Source organism: Pagrus major, chromosome 9, assembly GCF_040436345.1.
Source record: "Pagrus major chromosome 9, Pma_NU_1.0".
NCBI lineage: Eukaryota > Metazoa > Chordata > Actinopteri > Spariformes > Sparidae > Pagrus > Pagrus major.
The window spans coordinates 4,769,954-4,794,000 of record NC_133223.1 but is presented as its reverse complement, the minus strand read 5'-3'; the positions used below and the strand labels follow the sequence as shown (position 1 = coordinate 4,794,000).

The following is a 24,047-nucleotide window of genomic DNA, read 5'->3' as shown; positions in this document are numbered from 1 at the left end:
CCCAGGATCCAGTCTATAAACGTCACTCAGCTGGGCAAATTCAACCCAGCCTGTAGAGAGTAGGTCTTATGTGACTGTGCTCAGACTTTAGGAGGAGGAAAGGGAACAATTTATGGCCAACCTTGATAAAATCCTGCCTCCTTGGTGTGTCTTTTCTGGCAATTGGCCAGTTGTTTAGGAGACCATTTTGGGATCATTTTGTGGAGATTTTGTTTTGTGTTTGTAGGTTGGAGGCATGAGCAGCAATAATTGCACCTACTTTCACAAATGTCTGTCTGAGTCACTATCAAGAGTCTGTCTGGTCATGTTATTGATGTACAGTATTTCAGCCTAATGGTTTCTTGGTTAATCTGTGCCTACATAGATAGTCACCTCTCACACAGTTTCAGTTCATGACCATTTTCTCACTTAATTATTATAGACCTTTTCTTTGTCTTGTTTTCTCTCCCTCTGTTCTCTCCTCTCTGTGTGTCAGTCTCTACCTCTGGTAGTCAGCCTGCTCTCTGGGACTGGATGAAGAGCTCCCGGGGGCCAGAGGGCCACCAGGTCGGCCATGCCCCTTGTCCTTGCCTTCCTCCTGAATGATGCTGGTCCCTGAAGACGACTGGCTTGAGTTGGAGCTGGAGGAGGCCGGAGGCTGGTTCAGCCCCCCTGTGCTCCCACCACTCCCCTCTGTGGACTGGAAGATCTCCTCAGCTCCGTCCTCACTAGACTCTGGGTCCTCTGAGCCTGAAAGCAACTCCTCCTCCCTGTATTCACTGACGTCCACACCTCCGCTTGCGGCAGCCCCCTCACTCAGCTCCTTGAGGCGGCCATGGTGCTTGACGTGGTAACGCTGGTTCTGGAAGAACTTTATGATGGTGTGTTTGGGCAGGTCGAGCTGTGCTGACAAGGTGTGGATGGCCTCCTGGTCTGGGTACAGTCCAACATCCTGGATGAAGCTCTGCAGGATACCCAAGGCCTCCAGGGAAATCTAGAAACACAAAGCCAGGATTCAGCATGGATACATTGATAGAGAATGTGAAGTAAAACCAACAGACCCATGTGCCAAAATGCATCATAATCATTCTATTAGTCCTGATGATGATCCTGAACAGCCAAAGCAGAATAATATTTTGTACCTTAGTGCGTGATCTGGGCTTCTTGTTGCTCCCACTGCTAACAGTGCCAGGTGGACATCCACCTGCAACTCCTGCTCCCATGTTCTGTGACCCCTCCTCGTTCACCGGGGCAGATAACTGTTCTTCTCGCATCGGAGACAGGCGGTGCTCCTTCATTGGGGCTGGTGGTGGCCTGTGAAGTGCCTGGCGTGAAAGACAATAGAGCTGATTAATGGGGCACAGTGACCCCTGATCAACACTGCAGCAAGAATTCATTTAAAGTCACATAATGAAATGAATGACAGCCATGTCACCGAGTTCCTTCTGCAACAAATACCTATGACCTAAATCCAGTCTGATGTCAACGTCTGGATGCATTTGTGCTACAGTGCATACTCACTTCTTTATCTTTCATCAAAAATAAAATATTATATTGTATATATGTCAGTAACCCTGCATGTTGCAACAAATCTTATGAAACAACCAGTAACCTGTTCCCCCTCCAGCACACAGTAGCGAGGGCTGCAGGGTGAACAGAGGGTGAGAACAAGTGTTTCACAGCTCACAGAGCTTCACGGTCTATTAACCTGCTCCAAGGCTGGCATTCAAAGTGTTTTGTGTCCAGTATACCTTTGACCTAATGTGTGTAAGATTAGCTCTAGTAAAACGCAAACCACCTGTCTGCCAGGAAGTCTCTTATTTACAAACTTATGATACCTCATCACTATTTAACCAGCCATTCAAGATGCCGAGGACAAAGTAATGTAATCATTGGTCAGTACTAACTGCTATGGTTCAATTCTAATTGTGGAATAAAGAGAAAAATGCAAACATACGGAGAAGAATTAATGAAACTGCTTATATATATCTATTAAATTAACACTACTGCACAAGTATATGTCTAGTTTCAGAGGTTAGGCTGCACACAAATAAAACGAGGCAAATTTATGTGCACACTGCACATGAAAAGGACAATTTTAATTGTTCCACATAAGGCTTCAAAATGCACTAAAACATCTATATATTTGCCTTGAGTCTACAAACAATAGTTGTGAAAGTAGATCAAAACCATTCGGTGTTTTCTAAACAAGTAATAAAATGTCAAAATCAATCCCATGACACCGCGGCATCTAGTGCAGATCTGACAATGAAAACGACTGAAAACTACCAAACCAACAAAACAATCACTCTAGTTTTGTATTGTTGACATTTGTACAACATTTAGGCATATTAAATGTGATTTGTTCAATGTGTTTGTTTAGCAGTTCTACAGGACCGTTGTCACTTGATAGCATAGCAATGCAAATCTGAGAACTGTCTGCACTGCTGAAAGGAACACATTGCTACTGGGAACATGTCAATTTTAAACAGAAAAGGCTCAAGAATCGATCCTTGAGGAACGCCACCAGTCATTTTTGTTTGGTCAAACATGTAGTAACTTGATTTGGCCGAATTCAGAACTCCAGTGTGTCTAATAATTATTTTTGTTTAACCAATATATTAAATACATACAACAAATTCTGGCCTTAAATGATTAATTACTATTTCAATTATGTTTTCTGTTTTTCAAATAGAGATTTACAGGTTTCAAAGCCACAGTACTGATTAATGTTTTATTTATTGTATTATTGCACATCAAATTTAACTTAATGGCACAGAGAGAAATAATGTTCATATGCATTTTTTAGTGAGAAAACAAAAAATTCAAATATCTAAATCAAACTTCATTATGGTGTATTTTTATACATTGTCACCTGTACAACAAATGATAGTTGTTGTTTTTTTTAAATGGTTGCTAGTTGAGCTGCACTGCCTGAGAAAACTTACTAACCCAGGGCAACAAAAGTTTACTCTCACTGCTGCCGGTAAAGAATTTTATGTAAGTTCACATTTACACTAGAAAAGGATGAACACTCAGTGAGGATTCTTATTAACTCAGGTTATACCAGTTTTGCGCAAGGAGCTCAATGTTTAACAGCCTGTCAGCCAGATTTATACACAGGATTTAAAAAAGCACATGTAAGAATTGCTAGGAAAGTGTAAAAAGTGGTGAATGAATAGAGATAAATAGAAATTATAAATAGAGACAATGAGGTTAGGTGTAGAAATATGTTTGTTATTCTGAAGGGTGGAGCTCTCACAGACAGACCCGCTGGGAGTCAGGACCAGCTGAGGGCTATTCAACAGAAGTGTTGGGAGGGAAAGTGGGGACTTTGGTTGTTTGTCAGAAGGTAGTGGCTGTTGTGAGTACGTTGCGGTCGTGTCCCGCCCGCTTGCTTTAAGAGCAGGGAGGGGCCTCCCCACTGGAATGCCCAGCTATAAATCTGTGGCGCATTAAAATTAAAGGACCCACATAAAGATAATAGTCATTCGCTTTTCTCTCCCTCTCTTCAATAATAACAGGGTATTACTTAAATAATATTGAGGGCAGGCCAGACCATGAAATTGCTCCGATTTCACTCGCAGGGGCTTTATTTCAGGGGGGGAATGACCAATTTACAGGAATTCAGAGGGTTTTTCCTTTTTTTGTCATTTCTTCTCTCCCTCCGCCAGTCTTCTGTTTCTTTTACGCACAGAGATGCTTTTAGATATTAAGAAAAGACTGTAAGAATGCTGGAAAACCACCAGCAAAGAGAGAGAGAGACACCGGCCCGAAAAAAGATATCTACCCCTGCCCTAATGAGGACCACACAGCCACAAACATCCCCCATGCAAACATACTGAGACACTTAATAACTAAATTGAGGGTAAATCATGGAGAGGATTGCGAAGCCTACCCCTTCACCCCCACCACCCCATTCACATACCTTCATCATTTCTACTCTTATTTGGGCTGACAGCAGGGACTCCTGGATCAATCGCCACGCACACATGCATGCACCAATGGCGGGGCCTGGTCTCCCTCATGCACTAATGATGATGTCAGAGAGCAGAGTCAAACACACAGGCCGGTTGGCTCCTTCAGACTTTATCTCCAAAGACTCATTGTCTCTCTTTTCCCTCAACTGGCCATCCTTTCTCTCCTGTGCTCACACTTTCATACCTTAAGTTTTTCTCCCTTTAGTGTCTTTCCTTCCTTTTCTACTATCCTCCTCTCTCCTCCTCCTCCCTCTCCCCTCAGTTCTAATGCATTGGGACACTAATGAAGTGGGCCTCTGCCAAGCCAACATGACTCCACATCCAAATCAGCCCTGAACTGGTGGACGCCAGGAGCCCCAACCCCCACCTCACTATGTCCTCCACCTCTACCTCCCTCCATCCCATTCTCTCTGCTCCTTGCTGTCCCTCCCATCGTCAAAGATATTGCCTGTTGGGTATTTCTCCAAAACAGACATTAGTTAAGATGAGATTTATCATTTTTCATTTTATTAAGACACTAGGTGAATTAAAAATGTAATATTTCAAAAGTCTGCACTGCCTATAGCTGTAATAAACTGGTAATAATGGTGCAACAATCTCACAGCTGGTACATAATTAGCAATTAAGTCTTTCTACACTTTCTTACAGGAAGACAATTCTGAATACTCAATATTGCAAAATGACTTGTGGTAATCAGTGTCATCTTGCAGCGACTGTTGTTGACTATTGTGTGAGGCTGCATAGAATCCAGGTGATACTCATTAAACTGATCTGCTCCTTTCGGTAAATATGATTAAAAAATGAAAAAACAGTGAGTCATGTCAGGCAGAGTAGACCTACTGGGGCAATTATCTAGAAATGTGGCCACATCACTGCATGTCACTGCCAACAAGTCCTCCAAACCAAATGACAAAAAGTCACTTGTCATTGCCAAATGTCATATGGCTACTTTCTGATCCTGTGAACCCATCAGCACAACAACATTGTTTTATAGTCCCTTCCACAGTGCATATGACCTGCCACCTTCAGGCTTGTTTAGGTTTATGGATAGAAACAACTTGTTTAAAGTTAGAGAAAGATCATGGTCATCGCTGAAAAAAAAGCATACTATATACTATACTATACTATACTATGCTATACTATATATATACTATACAAAGTCATGCTTTGTTGACCCAAGAAACAGACCTAACCTCCACCTTTTCTGACGTGCTATGATAACATAAGGCACCTTCCTCAGATCAAAATGTATATGGCCACAAGAGGTGCTTTTCAAGTAAACGTAAACATACTGTAGTCTTTTTAGGAATTCAAACAAATAACCAATGCTGTCATTGCTGTGAATAAACAACCAATGGTGGACATTTGAAATGTAACCAGTGCTGTAATCGTAAAAAAAATAACTAAAAACTTACGCAAAGTATGTTACTTAAATACATTTTTTTGGTTCTTGTATTTTACTTGAATACTTCAATTTTCTACAAGTTTTACTCAAATCCATGTTTGGTACCACCAAACATTTTACACATTAACATGTGTTTGCAGGTCTTGGGGAGTCCTGCTGCATATGTGAAAAAGTAGTATAAAACCTTTTGTGGCTCCAGAGGAAGCTGTATGTAATCCAATGAATTGCCTCCAGTGTGGTTTGAAAAGAAATAATAACAATATGTTATTAATAATAATAAAACAGGTGATATCTCTGGTTATGCTGTATCGATTTTGATCATTTGTTTTTAAACTGTCCAGAACAAGTCCAGTAGTTTTATAGGAGTGCAATACAAGACGAGTGGACTCACCCACAATCCAACTTAGTCATTGAGTGACACCGCCGAATGCAAAAAAGGCTGTATACTACTTCTCTCACATATGCAGCAGTATTTCCCAATACCTTTCAATACACTTTAATGAGTAAAATTGGAGTGACCCTTTAAAATTAGCTCTACTTCAACCATCTACAACAGTAAAATGCAGATTGAAAATTAACACATCTAAAACAGAAATACAACAACACATTATAGAAATGGCTGAGGGGCTTTTTTGCAGAACAAGTACCTAAACTGGTAAGTATATTTAGCTGATAATACTTCTTTAACTCAAATAAGATTTTGAATGTGGCCTCATAACGCTGTGTTAAGTGACTAATGTATCTTTTCTGGGAGGCTTAAGTCCACTTAAGATTGATGTTATGACCATTTTTTTCCTCTGAAGTCAGAGGAGTTCTTGTGAGGAGTCCAGTGACAAAAACTTCGTCATTCATGTAATTTATTTTCTGAACAACTTAGCTAATGCAAATTGAAGTTTACAGTATCCATCCCTCCCAGCCTTTCACTCCTCCCATCTCTGACCATTACACTTTGGAAGAGACTACATGTCACTTCAGAGCAACACAATACAGCCCTGCTCTCCCAAAACCACAAGCACTGGAGCCCCACGGCCAGACCAGCTCTTCTCATGGCATGATTCAATATTCCTGAAAAACTTCTCTTCTTTTCCCTTTTTCCTTTAGTCCGTCTCACTCTTTCCCTTTCTCTCTCTCTCTCTCTCTCTCTCTGTTACTCTCTCTGTCTGTCTGTCTCTCTCTCTCCTGGCAGTGCTGTGAGTGCACTGCAGTAAAATGAAAAAGTTTTCTTTTAAACGTAAATCAAGGCAAATTACGGCGCAGAACTATGAAAGAATTATAGAACATGAAATATTCATCTTCTCCTTAATGAGCTCTGGTCCTCCAGGGCCCCTAACTCTCTCTATGTGTGTGTGTGTCTGTGTATGTGTGTGTTTTGGTGGGGGCAGGGGGGTGGGGTGGGGGTGCAGCGTGTGACCACCAGAGACACCATTAACACAGAGATAAATATGTAATGAAGGAAAAATCACTTTTCTGTTAGTTTTGTGCATGACTTCACCTTTCTTGTTAATCAGTGTGTTTTTTAAAATTTTCTTTCTCTCTCCATCTGTCTGTCTGTCTGTCTGTCTCTGTCTGTCTGTCTGTCTGTTTCTTTCTCCTACTCTGGTATTCAAATAAGTGTGTGTGTGCCTGCGAATCTTGAGGACTGAATCCAGGCAATGGGAGTAGATGAGTCACTGCACATTTCCTTTTCTGTAAAATAATGTTTCTTTGATGAAAAACTGCATACACATAACGTTACTGAGGCCAGCTGAGAGTGCAGCTAAGTATGTGTGTGTGTGTGTGTGTGTGTGTGTGTGCGTGAGTGCGTGAGTGTTTGTTTGTGTGGGCACATGCACATGCTTGTGTGTTGCATATTTTTTTCGTTGAAACTGTGTGTGGTATTCATTCCATTTATCAGCAATTAAACAATTAACTTAATTGTGGTTTACCAAAAAGCCCAAACTCCACCCTGCAAGAATGAATAAGAGGCCACCGGGATACTGAGGACTGGAGAGAGAAACGCTGCCAGAGAGGCAGCTACCTCCTCTAAAGTGAATAAATGAAGAACAAGTTTTTGTAACTTTGACAGTCTTTGTCAAGTGTAAAAAAAAAACAAAAAAAGACAACAGCTCATTTTGTCACAATGACAGAGACTAAGGATTTTAAAAACTAAGAATACATGCAGAATGTCCTTTAAAAAAGACCAGAACCAACAGTGTCCAACAGTAAAATATCAGTTTGTAAAAAGGTTACAAATTTCTGGGCACTGTCACTTTTAGCAAATGTTGCTAAAGATCAAATTTTTTTGGGACCATTTTACACTGTGGATTTAAACACTGAGTTTTTAAAGTTTTTGGACAATGAAGGTCTATGGGACAGAGGGATAATATCAGGCTTTGGATACACACACAGTACCTGTTAGAAGGATCAATTCAATGTTTTTACAGGGTCCGATAATTGGTTTACCCATAGCATACAGCATATACATACATGTTAATGAATGTATAATGACTTTTATTTGTACTTGTTATTCCTTGGTATTTTGGTCTTTAAGACTTTTCCTCACGTACTATTCATATGGATGACTTTCACTTTAACCAGTACTCTATTGAAGTATGACTTTATACTTTATACAACACTGTTCTTCAGGAGAACCACGACTCCACTGGTGAAAACAGTTGTGTAATGGCAGTGGTGGGAACTTTCCAAACACTGGGAAAATAATACCTGATGATGTCATCAGGGTTTTCTTGGCCGGGGCCTGCAGATTTCACATTTTTAGCAGAAAGTCTGGATTACAAAATCGGGGTGTGGAGTGTGACTGACATGGGCATTTACCAGGCACCTCTTGTTTTTCACAGTCTTGACAGGATTTGTTGCTGCTTTGGCAATAAGCACGTTTGTATGTGCTGCCAGTAAAGCACCTTTGGATTAAAGTGAGGCATACTATAAAGAGAGAGGAGGAAGGGCGCAGTGTTTGTTACTTCTTGTTCTAGTCCACCACTCCTGGGGTCTCAGCCACGGTGAGCGGTCATACACACACACACACACACACACACACACACAGACACACATAAACACCCCTGACTTGCAGCAGAAATCAATTTAGCAAAAACAATAAAGAAATTATTTATAAGGGCAGACTCTGCCAAATTAGCTGTGGGACGCACTTAACTGCTAAAGCCGTATGAATGAGAGCTGCAGAGCGAGCACCAGGACCGTGTCACTCATGAAGAAATGTGATGCTGCTGACGTTACTGACATGCACACACACACACACACACACACACACACACATAAACACACACACACACACACACACACACGTACACCTGCAGACCTAATAGACACACTGTGACACAGTCAGAGATCTCCCAGAGCCCCAACATGCAGACATGGCTCACGCTACTAAACATGCAGTCCGGTTCAAACACACACACGCACATCAGTGGTGTGTGGATCAACTGTACAGCTATGCCTCAGCACTGCATTCATTTTTCATGTGTGTTGTGTGGTTGGTTGTTACAGTTTTAGAGACCCTCTTATTGTCCACAACACAAAGGAGTACTCACATTACCAACTATCAGTGTGAGATTGTGTATTTGCATGTGTGGCAGATGGGACACATGTGTGGTCTGTGGTGGCAGGCTGGCTGGAGCCTGAGGTTGGTGGGGGCTTCATGTGGGACGGAGGGGGGTCTGAAGACAACAACACCAAACACACACATATTTATACACACACACACACACCAACACGGACACACACCTCATTTCCCATTAATAAATCACCAGTTTTTCACCACAGTTCATCTCCCGGTGTCTCTCGAGGTGGGTGGGGGTTGGTGGTGTTAGTGGTGGAGAGGTTACAGAATGGCCATTATGAGGGTGAACTTTATTTTTAGTCTATGCTGAGAGTGGGAGAGGAGCAGAGGAATGTGTTAATGGTGCCACCACAGCTTCCTGCCCGTCTTCCCATCAGCCTTTAATACAGAGCTCTGAAATGGGAAGAGGTGGGTGGAGCCGCAAAATAACCCATAGGATTTATGTCGGGATGCTAAATGGGAAGTTTGAGCATTTGTCTGTTTTTGATTTATGGCATATGGTATATACTATATGTGGTATATAATAGCTTTGCATGGGGGCAGGGTGGGCTGGTGGTTGTACAGACTATCTCTCATTCAGAGGACCTGTGCTCAGGCCTGTCCTGCTGAAATGTGTCTGAGCCCACAGTGAATTCAGTCGGAGTGGCTCACCTTGATTAATTATACTTTTGATTGACTTTTCACAGTGCAGTCGGTTAGTAGAAAAACAACAGATTTTCTGCTTAGATTCCATCACATTGGATTTAAAGGAATAGTGCAACATTTTGGAGTAAAAGCTTATTCACAGATCAATACCTCTCTCAAATCTGTCAGTTCAATATAAAGCTGGAGCAAGCAAACGGTTAGCTTAACTTACAATAAAGATTGAAAATGTGGGAAAACAGCTAGCCTGGCTCTGCCTCAAAATTTCACTCAACAGCACCTCGAAATCTTCCTAATTAACATGTTATATCTTGTTGTTTAATCTGTATTAATCAAAGGTTTATGTGCTGGACTATTTCTTGGCTGGTATCAGTGATTTTATTAGGACACTTCAAAAATGACACTGCGATTATGAGGTTGACAATCTTCCCTCAAGATCAGTTTAGTTTTGATTCTGGAGCTTCATATTGTATCATACTGTATGTTCATCTGCAGACAGAGATTAGCAGGAGTCATGGAATTATACATTTCCAATTTTTTCTGGCTGCTTACAGGCTTCGCCTCCATGTTAACATAAAAGTTAACCTGCTGAAGTTGCTAAGATGAACGTGGAAGATTCTGCATCGATGCAGAGAGAGAACATAATCAGGAGTTTGCAGTCCTTGGCTGGACTATAAATATTACCAGGCTGATAGACAGGGTTGAGTGTTTGTGTCAGAGTGGGAGGGTTACAGTAATGACAGAGGCCGACACGTCAGCGTGTTTCCTGCATCGATCTCCCTCAGCCCTCCTTCAGCCTCCACCTCCCTCCTCAAAAACTAATGGGGCATTTCCTCCAGTGCCACACCACCCAGCAACACTGTTTACTCTTCGATTCCACTGGGGCACGCACAGACACACAAACACATGAGCACACACAACCAGATCAAACACTGCACTACATAGTTATACTGAACGGATATAATAAGGAATTAATTACGACAGGTGCGGTCTATACAGTTTCAAGTGTGGGCACTCATGACACATGGTTAAATATGTTTGTATATTCAATAATAATAATAACCATCATTGGTGACAACCTTTCAGTACGGACATGACTGTATATGATTGTGTTTGGGTGTTGAATAGTGCTCTCATTATAAAGGTGTTGTTGAAGATATTTAAACCTGACCCAACATCTATCTGTGTGGGAGAAAAAAAAGCAGATATGTTTGAAGGAATAGTTTGAGATTTTGGGAAATACAATTATTGGTTCTCTGGGGGAGATGCCACTCTCATGTCAGCCTGTTCAGTACAAGGCTACATAAAAACAGATGGTTAGCTAATCTTAGCACATCGTGTGTACACAGCCAGCCTTTCTCTGTCTAATGTCTGCGTCCATCTGGACATGGAGATATGAGGTGATGTTGAAACCAGCTGTAAACTCTTTCATATCTGGTTCTTACCTGTGTGTCCTGTGGCAGGTGGAGGACAGTGTGAAGCCTCTCACTGTGATGGTGCCTGGACTCCTCCTCGTACGCCATGTCTCTGTCCCCCTGTGGCAGGGTCAGAAACCTTCGAATGGTGCACAGGTTCTCCCACAGAGTGCGGTTCTCTGGGCTGGGGTTCTCCTTCCACCGAAGCAGCTCGCACAGCCAACCCTGGAGAAGAGACAGAGACAGACATGGAGAAAGAAGGCAGTGGTTAAAGAGAGAAGTGGAGATGGTGCAGTAATAGAACATATTCACACAGCGGCCATTTTCCTCTGACATCACACTCAAGGTGGGAAGCTCAAATGCTTGGATAATGTTATGCTGCTGTGTTCCACTTTGCAAGTCATATAAATGGGGCAATCTGGCAAATTTGTATCATTTCACAGCTTCCTGATTGATCAGCAACGGGAAAGATGATGATGGGAAAGATGTACAGTGAAAATCTGGAGGGACATTCAGCCATATTTCAAAGTAAAGTATCAAATTTGATAACCCATTGGCTAATGTTAGCATTCAACCACTTTCTGGCAAACATTACTGTTTGATTACATCCAGTGCTTTTTACTTCCAGGCTTAAACAAATGTGTCCGAGACGTGCGTTAATATTTTACACTTCAGGACTTTTCTGTTTTAATATGTAACACAATCAAACAGTAACAATAGCGAGAAAAGGGTTTAATACTAACATTAGCTGTTGTTTAACGGAATGGGTTATCAAATCAGTTGTTTCACCTTGAACTACAGCCCAATGTCCAGCAAGTTTTTCATTATCAATTGTCTTTTCAGTTGTTGATCAATCAGGAAATGTTGAAATGATAATTTATTGAAGTCACACACCCTCCAGTGGATCTCATGGGACCTTATTATGGAAAAAAATGTGTACAGTAGTCAATGGAGAGAGACAAATACATTTTTGATCCCATTTGAGTTGTGCCATTATTTACTCATATGATGTTTTAGAATTTAAAGAATAAAATTTTTCGGGTCAATAAAGTTGCTGTTTGTCGCAAAGATAGCAAAATATCATCTGTTTTTCCTGCTAAGCTAATCTGCTGCTGGATGTACAGTAGCTTCATATTTAGTGAACACGTGAGAGTTTACACATATATTTTGAAGGGGAGGCTTCTGTTCCCCGTAAAGGAATAATTCTGTAGGACATTCTTGTATTTTCTGTTTTATTAGCTGTTTGATGTGTCCTCTCCAGCTCCAGCTGTAGAGTCACAGAGAACCAACACCTTACTAGTGATGATACTCTGTGAAAAAGAAGATGGGAAAAGACAGACACAGACAATGTGAGTCTGGAGATAACGCAGTGAGAATTAAATTTAGAAAAAAGTTGAAAAAGTTGAAAATGCGCAGGGTGTGTGAGGTAAATGTAGGAAAGGAAGATGGGGGAAGGAGAAGATTCAATTATATCTGCTAGACTGGTTCAGTTTGTGACACCAGCTGTTGTGTTCAACCAGCCACCTCGGGCAGCATGCACCGCTAATAGCCTGATCATCTCTCTCTCTCTCTCTCTCCGTCCTTGTGGCCAGCTGCAGCAGATGGGTGCACTGAGCCGTGACCCTCTGCCACCCCCAGACCCACCAACCTGGGGGACCTCGCTAACCGCACACAAACACACACGCCAAGCATGCACATACTGTATACATGATGCATACATCTCTAGATATTACCTTTCTCACGCTTACACCTGGCAACTCACAGCAACATGTGGCTGTGTTTGAATGGACTATATACATACATTTTAGGATTTCGCTCCTCCACTGCCTTTGTTTAACACTGAGTCATGTGTGTTTTATTCTCTTTAAAACTATGTATATTTAAGATGTAAAGGTTTATTTTGTTTTCCATATGTTCTTATTTCTAAATAAGTCCTTGGTCCATGTTTCTCCTTTTGGTCCGAGGAGGGAAACAAGCATGCATCTCCTCTCCTCAAGTTTAGAATGGGGGTGATGTTTACTGTATATCCATATATACAGTATCTATATAGGCATATTAACTTAGTAAACACAGAGAGGAGAAGCTACCTGGTTGGCAAGGCTGGGTGCAAACCATGCATTGACTTCGTTATCCTTTACTGACCCTGTGATATTGCTCAGGGGCCATTTCTAGAGGCCCAAAGTTGGATAAAATATATTGTTTTAATTCATTGAACGCTGTTCTAATCCTGCTAGCTAAGTTAGCCATCCTGCTAGCCAAGTTAGCACCACATGCTTGCAACATTGTGCATGTACGTCTGTGTCACCAGTTCTGGTTTTAATGCACCTTAAACAGATTCATTTAGGTTTGCTAATTCTGTGGATGGAGTTACTTACTGGAACACTCAAATGAATTTTTGAGTTATTAATTACACCAGTGTGTGACGTTTTGTATGATATCCTTTGAATGAATTCTTGTTTTTCTGGTAAATTCTTTGAAAATTCTAATCAGTCAATCAACCAACCAATCAACAGATCCTCTCTGTGAAGGGACTGTAAGGAGGACTGTAAGGATATTATAGAATTAACAAAAAAAAATGTGAGTGTAAAATGAAATGGCTATTTTAAAAGTCCATTAATAAATGGAGAGAATTGGTGTAAAGTATTTTAACAATGTGAACAGGGCTGTGTGGTATGATGATATATATCATGCGATGATAGAAAAATGTCTATTGTTTCATTTTATGGTTTATTTATTTTGTACATGCACTTTCTACAGCAATATTTTTCATCATTTGGACACTGCCTTGTGTTATTTTACACAGCACAAATGCAGGTGGTAAATCTCTATGAAGGCAAACTTGGAGGGGAGTGAACGCGACACAGAAAAGGGTCATTCTAAAAAGGAGAACCCAAAAACCCAATACAAAACCGAAAAATAAAAATCATCGAATTTGATTAATAACTTTTATTTGTCAAATGTATGATTTAAAATTTTTCCTATTTTTGCCTTTTGTTTTCATTGTCTTTCAAATGAAAAGGTTTTTAATTTTAGTAATATGTATGATGTATTCCTGTGCCCCTGTAAAGCACTTTGAATTGCCTTGTGGCTGAAAGGTGATATATGAATAAACTTGCCGTGCCTATTTATCGATATGTGGTTATGAAATGACCTACATCAGGATATGAGCTTTTTGTCATATTACACAGCCCTAAATGAGAAAATAAAGTAGAGTTACAAATTCGACAAACAAGTTGATCAGCCATAAAATATGCAACATTCTGTCGCAGTTAACAGCGGCTCACTGTATATGTGTGCCTCTATGTGATGCTGTACATCGAAAATATCAGTTTCAAGGGATTATATATGTAGAATTTCAGATTTAGAAATGATAAAGAAAATAGGAAAAAGATTTCAGCAATAGCTGGCATTCAAATAGTTCTAGTGCCACAGTATATCATGTTATCAGAGCTCTGAGAAAACAAAACAATACAAAACTGTTCATGAGCCAAGTGACAGGTGATACAGCTGATGACTGACTGTGTACACTGTGGCAGATGACCAAGGCGTCGGCTGGGCTCTAACTTTGGTCTCTGCACTCGGGTGTTTTCGCCAAGTTTTGTGGTTTTATGAGCCTTTCAAAGCTGTTTTAATATACATATTTATCAAGCAGTAAATATTGTATTGACTTACTCTTTGGAAAAGAAAAATGCTCCTTCACTCTTAATTTAAAGTCCTCATTGATTTATAACTGAGCGATGTTACATTTGACCTTTAATGGCTTCCTCTTCCCCACTGTTTCCCTCACCTGGCTCTTGTTGGCGGCCACCTTGGCAAACAGCGCTTGGGACACCTTGGCTCTCTTCATCTCCTGCTGAATTTCTTCATAGATCCCGGACGTAATGTTAACCAGCGATTCCAGCTTCAGTGGGAGGTCAGGAGCCGGGCCGGACGGCTTTGGCTGGGAGAGAGGATCAACACATGATATAACAAACAAAATGAAAATCCCTTTGAATGCTGAATGTTTTACGGGGAGAAGCTATCAGATAAGTCTGATGGAAGGAAATAAAATAAAGGCATCTATTACTTAAAGCTGCTGCATTTCTAAAGGGCTCATATATATCCTTAACCCATGAAGAGACTCATCCACAAAAGCAAATCTTGTGTTTACATATGAGTAAAGGTTATCAGCTGATGATCAGGCCAAGCTGCTCTGAGAACAGACATAGTGGTCTCTGTATGAGCATCAGCTGCACATCTGCAGTGCACGTCTCCACATGAATTTTGTTTACAGATCAAAGTCATTAAGTCCTTCTCTTTTGTCTTTCTTTGTTGTTTTTGTTTGAATGAACATGTATTGGCTCTCAGAGCACTTGTATACACAGTGTTTGAAGTCATCCACAAGACATGTAGAGACCAGCAAGCTTACATTCCCTCAGTGTAAACGATGCTGAGATAATTTTACATAGACATAATAAGAATAGCACACAAATTCACCCAGAGCCATGAATGGCCATTTGCCCTGACATCAGAGAGAACGTCTTATCACTGATGTCGCTAACTTGTTCTGTGCAGATGGAAAGAAATGTCCAAATAGTCTATAATGTCCTTTTTGTTTACAATATCCTGCTATGATAGCTTTGAAGCTGTTTTTCCATTATAAATGGAATTTGTTTATGATAAAACTTGAAATCCCAGAATAGGTTTTAAGACACAATACATGACGTGCCGCAGTCGACTTTGTGAGGGCAAGTTCAAGATTGTAGATAACTCACCGAGTTGGAGATCTTAGTCTTGTTCTTCCAGATGGAGGCCCAGGTATCAGGGGTTATCTGGTCATCCAAACTCCTCTCCCACACTTTCTATGCACACACACAACACACACGGCATGTTACAATCAAATGTTTGCATCACTATGATTACACATGCAGCCATCACACAAACCTTACTGTTACCGGCTCTTTCATTGCTCCCATATAAGCAACCATTTTGAAAATGCTAGTGTAGAAACACTGTTGGCACGGCTGACTACAAGGTGCACTAACCTGTGAGAGGCGTGGAGTGCCGGGGTTGGAGGAGTTGGAGGCAGGAAGGCCAACTGAAGGGTTCATGGTGCGCTCTCTTTCCTCCTGGTAGATTCGGTCTCTCTCACTCTCGGGCAGGTTGAGGAAGTTCTGCATTGCTTTCAGATTGACCAGCAGAGACTGCGAGGCTGTGCGAGGGTCCTCCTCTTTACGCAGGATCTCTGACAGCAAGCCCTGGATAGTAAAGACACACACTGCACTATGAACTTTCCAAGAAGGATATGTTATTGCTTTATGTCTCTATTCCAGATATGAAAACTAATAGTCATGAATTGTCCCAATGCATGTTTTCTTCTAAATGTTGGATGATTGGGTAGTTGCAGCCATTTGGCTGGTGAAATGTGCGTTTCCACTGTTCAATTTTGTAGTTATAGTTAAAAAATGGGTTAACATTTGATAAAATGGTACTGTTTGGGGTGCAAACTTTAAAATGTACTTACATAATGGGATTCTATTCAATGAATTGCTCTTTTAAAGTTTTCTTCATTTCTGATCCTTTTCTTAAGTAAAAGTATAACTATCACACTGTAAAAATACTCCTCAACAAGTAAAAGCTCTGCAATAAAAATGTTACTTAAACTGGCAATAAACAACTTTTTGCTTGAATTATTCTGAAGTACATACAGTTCGTACTTCCCTATAGGCCTCGCTTTTTTACAATGATATTCAGTCCATACCAGCAGGACTTGAGATGTTTTAAAAGCTGTGTTCTTTCTACTAGATCAGTTAGTAACAATATCTGCCTACTTATCAATACAAGCTGGTGTTTTATTCTGTCTTTTCAGACCACTGACATCGGGGTCAGGTAATCTTACAGTTGTTTTTCGCTTTGCACAGTAGTCTGGGTGCTAGCAGTAGCCATGTTGCAAACAATGTTTTTGTGACAGTGGCGCCAACAATAATACCACAGGGAAACACTAGGAGGAGTGAAAGTTGATTTCCACTTTAAGTAACAGTATGTAAGTATAATCAAGAAAATGCATTCTCACTCCCACTTCGTCATATAATGACGCTCTCGGTTTCCCAACCCATCAAAAAATGACACCTTGGGATTGTAGGACGGGTCGGCCGCCATCCCAAAGCGCCAGTTTTTGATGAGTTGGGCGTGAGACTCAAAAATATTTTTTTCTCCTTTAAAGTATTAAAAGTAAAAGTACTCTTTTGTATATAATATCAGCAGTACCTTACGTTTGATTTGTTGTTGATTGAGTAAATAACTTTAAACTATTAAATAATTAAGAGCAAAAACAGCAAATTCTGAGAAGCTGGAACTGTGAAATGTTTGGCAATTTTGTATTAATAAAGGTTCAGATAATTATCAAAAGTTACCAATTAATAGTTGATGAATCAACTAATTGTTTTAGCTCTACTTGTATATAGTGTTAGGTATAGTAAATCAACATATTTTATAAAATAGATTTAAAAAAAATATTAACCCGCAAATAGTAGCTAAAGCTGTCAGATGAATGTAGTGAAATAAAAAGTACAATATTTCCAAGTATAAATTGGTATGAAAAGAAAATATTCAAGTAAAGAACCTCAAATGTGTACTTATAGTAGTCATGTAAATGTAGGTACATTTCACCACTCTTTAAAATCCAGGTAAAAATCAGTTTATATCAACCTGCTACCTTCAAAGCATGCTAACTTTTAGAACCTTAGATATTGAGTACCAGCATGTAAGTTGCTCTCACAAATACATACGCTACAGAGACTCATAAATGCAAAAGTCACTAAAACACACCTGGCCTCTATACCGGTCTATGAGCCATCTCCCATTACATTAATCTAATGGGGCGTGTAGTAACCAGTTTAGCACAGCCTGAATGCATCAGGTGTTTGTGCTGCTGTGAGGGCGTGTAAGGAGACTCAATGACCCAGCAAGCTACCCTGCCATGCTTCCGCTAATCCCACTGAAAATACTACGAGGTGGGTGAACACAAAATTAGCTGAAAGTTGTGTGAAAAAATTATAGTCTCAATGACGTCAATATCCATTTATTTCACTCAAATACGGCAATTACCTCCTCTCACCTGAGATGTTGTGAATGAGAATTATGAGCCGTCTATTGTGAGAAAACGCAGCCCAATAAGCAGGAGGGGGATGTTTTGGTCTTGCCTGACACAATGCCACCACAGGATGCAATATATTCATTTTTAGATTGAATAGATCTCCGTCCTCGACCTAGTCTTCATGCCATCTGATCCTACCCTCTGCCATCCTTGACACATCACCTTGGTCCTCCTCTTCCTCTGATCATTTTTCCACCACACTTTCCCTACTGTCTCCTAACCTTATTGGCCACAGTCTGTCCTGTTTTCCTACCTGTGTGCGGTTGAAAGCCACACGGGCGAACACGGCCTGGGAGACACTAGCTCGCTTCAGCTCGTCTCTGACCTGCTGGTAGATTTCAGAGGAGACCTCAGCGGCCGAGGGGTTGCTCCCAGGGTGGTCGCCAGCTTTAGATGAACCCCGAGGGATGGGCGGGTGGTTGAGGAACTGCTGGTTGAGGGCCTGGGGGTGTTGATGGGCCAGCAGGCGGCTAACGGCTAGTTGCTGGTTGATGAGGTGAGCCATGGCGAGCTGTTGACGTACCAGCTGTGGGGAGAGTTGGGGGGAGAGCAGCCCACCTGGCCCCAGTAGGGGCTGCAGGGCACCAGGCGGTGGTGGAGGCGGAGGAGGCACCTGGCCGGTACGGAGAGGAGGGCTGTGGTGGAGGGGGCCATGGGGCGAGGGCTGTTGTTGGGGTGGAGGAGGCTGCTGAGGCGGCTGGGATGGTGCCTGCGGATCTCCAGATCCCGCCTTGAGGAGGGGACTGCCAGCTCCCAGGTGACTGAGCTGGGCCAGGCCGGCCAAGTGAGGAGGAGGTCTCTGGCCTAGTACACAGAAGTCTGCCATGTTTTCTCTCTCGACTGGGGAGGTGAAGGGACAGTCATTGTGGTCAAAGAAACATCTTTACATTCACATCGTGTAATAAGGATTTGAGAAGATTTCTTACTTTTGATGTCAGTAGCATCTCGTCCGGACCACATCTTCTCCAGGTAATCAACTGTTCAACCAAACAAATGCAGAAAATCAGTCAGAAGGGAAGGTCCTAATGTTAATGTCCTAAACCTACATGACCAAAATAGCTGAAAACAATTTCACCTCAAGGTCCATATAATGAACAGAAAACTTTGATTTTCAACTTTTAAGCCAAAGTGAATGAAACCTCCTTGAGGTGCTCAGGGAAAAAAAATGGAAATTGAACATCACAATTCCATGACAACAGGGAAAACTCCATCTGCTGATGGAGCGACCTTGAATTGTGGATGATTTGTCAACTGCTGTTTCCCTGGCAGAGAGTGAAGTCTGAGGCTCATGACTGAATGTTACGATCAAGTTACGTTTGGCAAAGAAGAGTCATTACAGATGATACGTTTGAGGAAAGTCAAAGGACCATGAGGCTGCATTGTTAAGTCTACTGCAGGGGTTCCCAGCATTCTATACAAAGCAAAGTTTACTTCTACCCTTCATCACAGGTAGCATGTCTGGAGCTGGGTTTATACTTGATACAAGGGGTTAATGGAAGTCCCGTCATAGATGCCTACAGCATAAGTTTTTATTTAAATTACATGGTCGGATTTCAGCCGTTGAAAGCACCAATGCAGCATTAGATGAATGTATCATACGTGATCAAGCCACACCGCACTTGAATTATATCCCCCACAGTTAAATGTGTTTACATTACTTTGTTTACTTTATGATATAGGCCTGTGGTGGGTTGCATACACACAGCCTTGACTCTTTAGTCTGAATAGGAGACTACTGAGACACAATTGCTGTCTTTACTTTCATTCTTTCATGGTGAGAGAGAGTGGTAAGCATGGCAGGAAGAAATGTTGCAGTGATGTCTCTGCTAGATGCTACTGAAAAGCACTATTGAGCTGTCTTCAACTTCTGAATTTTGTTTTCCACTGTCTCATCTGCATTCAGAAGCTTGTAGGAGAAACGTTAGGTGCACATAATCTCTAGCGTAACTACGCAGTTATGTACATAGGTTCTGCAGCTACGCCTTAACCCCCTTTTGCACAACTTTCGGTTTAGCTTAAATGCACAATATGTCATTTCTGCCGCTAACGGTCTCTCTATCAAAACAAAACAAAAGATGTTTGTCGAGTGTGTGTGTGGGGAGGGCCGGGCAGGGCAGGGAGGCGCTGCTTAGCCGGATAGCTCTGGAGGAGGGGGTCAGGTGCACTGAGAGATCTTCTGGAGGAAGACACACCCACAGTCAGAATCAGAATCTCTGGTGAGTGCTGAGTTTAGTGAGACGTTCACTGAATTTAAAACGCACAGACGCACACACTCACTGCCATTGCTTGCTAGCTTATAGCTAATGTATAGTAGAGTTATCTGTCTGTTTGGGTCAAAGAAACACTCGCCAGAGTAACACAACCGTTGCGCTGTCAGCAGATGGTTTTCCCTGTTGTAATGAAAAAGTGAATACACCATTTACGTTCACCCCTTGTTGGGGTCCAAACCTGGATTATGGGAACACTGGTCAACCACATCCATAGAAGTTAGACCACTGTTTACTGTACGGCTCACCTTTGATTTTCTTATACTTCTTGTACCAGCGGCCAAACTCCTGGCATTTGGCAGTGGAGACATTGGCATAGTAGGAACTATTTACTATGGACGAAATCATACTCTGAGAGAGAAAGAGAGGGGGAAGATAATTAATAACCAGCATAATATGAAATGCTTACACTCACGCTACAACCACATGGCATGGCACTACATAAACACACACACACACAGACACACACACACACACACACACACACACACACATACACATACACACATACACAATAGACATAGATAAACATTAATCATGATTGGAAGCCACCCATGGAAACTTGAGCCAGTACAGTGCAGAGCGAGAATATCCAGCCACACACACACGTTTGCAATTGATGTTGTTGCATTCAACACCCCCACCATTTAAACACAGTATGCACACACATACACACAGTCTCACAAACCAGTCATTATGAGACCAGGACAGTGGGCCAAACATACAACTGGGGAGATTCACACAATTGAGGAGACAAGTTCTTAATTTTTTTTGGTTGAGTTTGATTAAAATATAATGGTAATTGATGATTATTGACAACTTCAGGATTTGGGCAGGACATGTGATTGTCTAGTCAGTGAAGGAGACTGAAAATTGACAGTGTAAAATAACCTCTTTGAGAGTAGATATAAAGGTTAACTGAATCGAAAAGGAGCTCTCTGATGAGGACCAGGTGAAGTTAAGGAGCCTGAGGTACGATGTGTTTTTGTGTAGCAATAGCCAGATGTTACCTGTGACAGAGGACACTCTTTGGCCAGAGTGCTTTGGTTCACTTCCTTCAGCAGCTCTTTGAGAGCGTTCCTGACAGTCGCGTGGTTCCACTGTTCACAGGGCAGGTCCTCCAGCTTTGAGAAACTACAACAAGCCAAAACAACACACAGAACTCAGTTACATTTTTGGGTAATGTATTGAGACACAAATGGACCAACTATAAAAACAAAACTTAAGAATTGAATTCTATGTGTTTCTATCTGTTTATTTTTGATGTTCATTAAAGATAAAGAAGTAGTTTGCCATTTTGGGACCTGTGCTATCTATTTCTTGCAAAGAGTTAAATGAGAAGATTGATACCACACTAAACATGAAAGTGCAGCCAGCAACCTGTTAAACCTGGAAACAGCTAGCCTGCTTTTGTCCCAAAGTAACAAAATCTACCCCCCAGCACAGAAGATTAAAACGTCAGTTTTAATCTCTTACAACATACCAAGAACGTGGCAAATTCTCCTGGCCAAGAAATTGTCAGACACATAACCCTCCTTAAAACCACAACTTGTTGTTTGTACACTTCAGTTTATGTACATATTTGAGACATGATGTATTCATTATTGAGCTTTAGAGGTGGTGGTAGACAAATTGTGTTCCCTTCAAACTGAGCGAGGCAAACTGTTTCCACCCCTTTCTGGTCCTTATGCTAAGCTAACCTTACCAGCTGCTGGCTGTAGCTTCGTATTTACAGTGCAGACATAAGAATGGTGTCAATCTTCACTAACAATTGGCAATGAAGCAAGTATGAATACTTGCAAAAATGTTAAACTTTACCTTTAACCCTCAATTAACCCCCAACCACTGATCTTTCAAATATCTGTATGACCTCAACTTCAATACACTACTTCCTGTTTAGACCTACAGTATCTCCCCACAATCACTCTGTTTTTTTTTCTTTCTTTATTTTAACCTCAGATAAATCATTTCAACTCTGAGCTCTAAGTGGGCCGAAACGCTGCCATTGCCATGGATACACACACAAACACGTAAACAAACCTGGCTGGTATGCGCCAAGACAATAACAATAATAAGCCTCTCATCTGGAGTTTATCTGTTTTTTATCTGTCCATCACAAGATCCTGCCTCACTTATTCGAGGGAACTAGAATTTCCTGGCACACGTACTCTTCCCGACAGAAACAGATAATAGATAAATCCCCAACCGGGCTGTTTAACTGGAGCTTTAGTGTTTCAATACTGCAGCTTTCAAATTTGATAGATATGATAAATTCTTGAACAGCAATGACATCAGCAGCAGCGGACCAAGTCTCTGATTCAGTGCAACCGCACACAGTGTATGGTTAAAAAGCCTTACTGTGTCCATAAAATATGGACATGTAGTCATTCCAATGTGTTTCATATTCAATAGAGGAGTGTTGTTGAGTGGAAAATCCCAGATTTAGAATGTAAACATTTCCACTTTCTCACTGAAAGTCTGTGAAATGCCACAGACAATAAATCTAAAATCCAGTAAATTAGATCCAAATATGTCTGGAAAACTGTAACCTGTGACATCTGACTCATTCTGACCTTTGCAGCTGGATGCGTAGTGTGACCATGTGGTAGACCTCCAACAACATGTCAGCAACTGTAGCTTCTGGTGCGTCAGTCAGGAAGTGGATGGGCAGAGGGTTCCACCTTCCCACCTTGATGATGCCTGGACGGAGACATAAAAGAATTCTGTCATTTAAGTTTTAATTTGTTTTAACATTTTGACATAATACAAAGACACAGATAGTACACATTTGTCATTGCAAGATAAAAACAGGAATATCCATTTATATTCTGTTATCTAGTACCCTGTACCCTCTCTAACGTGTTGTACCCGTAATATACTTTAGAAAATCATGTCAGATTTGCTGCTTTTGCGTTGGACATTATTTACCCTGGCTATTAAATTTACAAAAAAAATTCCGTCATTACTAAAAAGCACTTTGTACACCCTGTTAAATGTTGGCTCTTCAGTTACATTTAATAAGCCCAGCTGCTACAATAAACCTGTTAGTGTCAGCCCTGTTTCACTGCTCAGTAAGTCCTGCTGGCGTGATATTTGTGTGGATTCTGGTAGAGGTTGTTTGAGCCACTCTAGTTGTTTGGTCACTAAAGAGTCCATCCCTTCTCATGGTAAAGCAGAGAGTCAAAGACAGTTAAAAAATCAGCAATACGCAGGTCAGTTCAACTTAATTACAAAAAACATTTTTTTCATGTCATTTGTTCATTTGTGCTGCTATAAGCATTGAAAAGTTTAAAAAAATAGATGGCATCTTTACTTTTACTTACTGAAACTGGGTATAGAAGAATACAGACTCAAAAACCATGCAGGCACAGGTCGCAATACACACTACCACACTTCACCTACTCGTTCACACACAGTCACACACTCACAGAGGTTTTTTCCTGAGGACTGGCTGGAGCTGTGAAAACTAAACAAAGCTAATCGCATTACTATCCTCTAAATGAGATCCAGACGGGTCCTCTCTCTCCCTCTCTTTCTGTCCCCGTCTTCCTCACTCTCTGCCTACCACCTCCCCTCCCCCCATATCTTTCTCCTTCGTTTTCTTCCTCCTGTCTTCAAATTTCTCTTCTCCTTGGACCACTCTGTTC

General features: G+C 41.3%; 1 protein-coding gene across 1 annotated transcript in view; it reads right to left on the bottom strand.

The window, feature by feature from the left end:
* Positions 1–478: 478 nt before the first annotated feature.
* satb2 (SATB homeobox 2) overlaps positions 479–24,047 on the bottom strand; it is a 37,026-nt gene continuing 13,457 nt past the window's right edge. Inside the window, exons 3-13 of the mRNA XM_073474089.1 lie at positions 22,974–23,100; positions 21,411–21,534; positions 20,649–20,751; positions 19,060–19,110; positions 18,387–18,973; positions 16,023–16,235; positions 15,753–15,839; positions 14,786–14,938; positions 11,029–11,223; positions 1,122–1,325; positions 479–973 (exon numbers count right to left, since the gene is read on the bottom strand). Of these exons, the coding sequence (XP_073330190.1) occupies positions 479–973; positions 1,122–1,325; positions 11,029–11,223; positions 14,786–14,938; positions 15,753–15,839; positions 16,023–16,235; positions 18,387–18,973; positions 19,060–19,110; positions 20,649–20,751; positions 21,411–21,534; positions 22,974–23,100 (2,339 nt within the window). The remainder of the gene's footprint in view (positions 974–1,121; positions 1,326–11,028; positions 11,224–14,785; positions 14,939–15,752; positions 15,840–16,022; positions 16,236–18,386; positions 18,974–19,059; positions 19,111–20,648; positions 20,752–21,410; positions 21,535–22,973; positions 23,101–24,047) is intronic.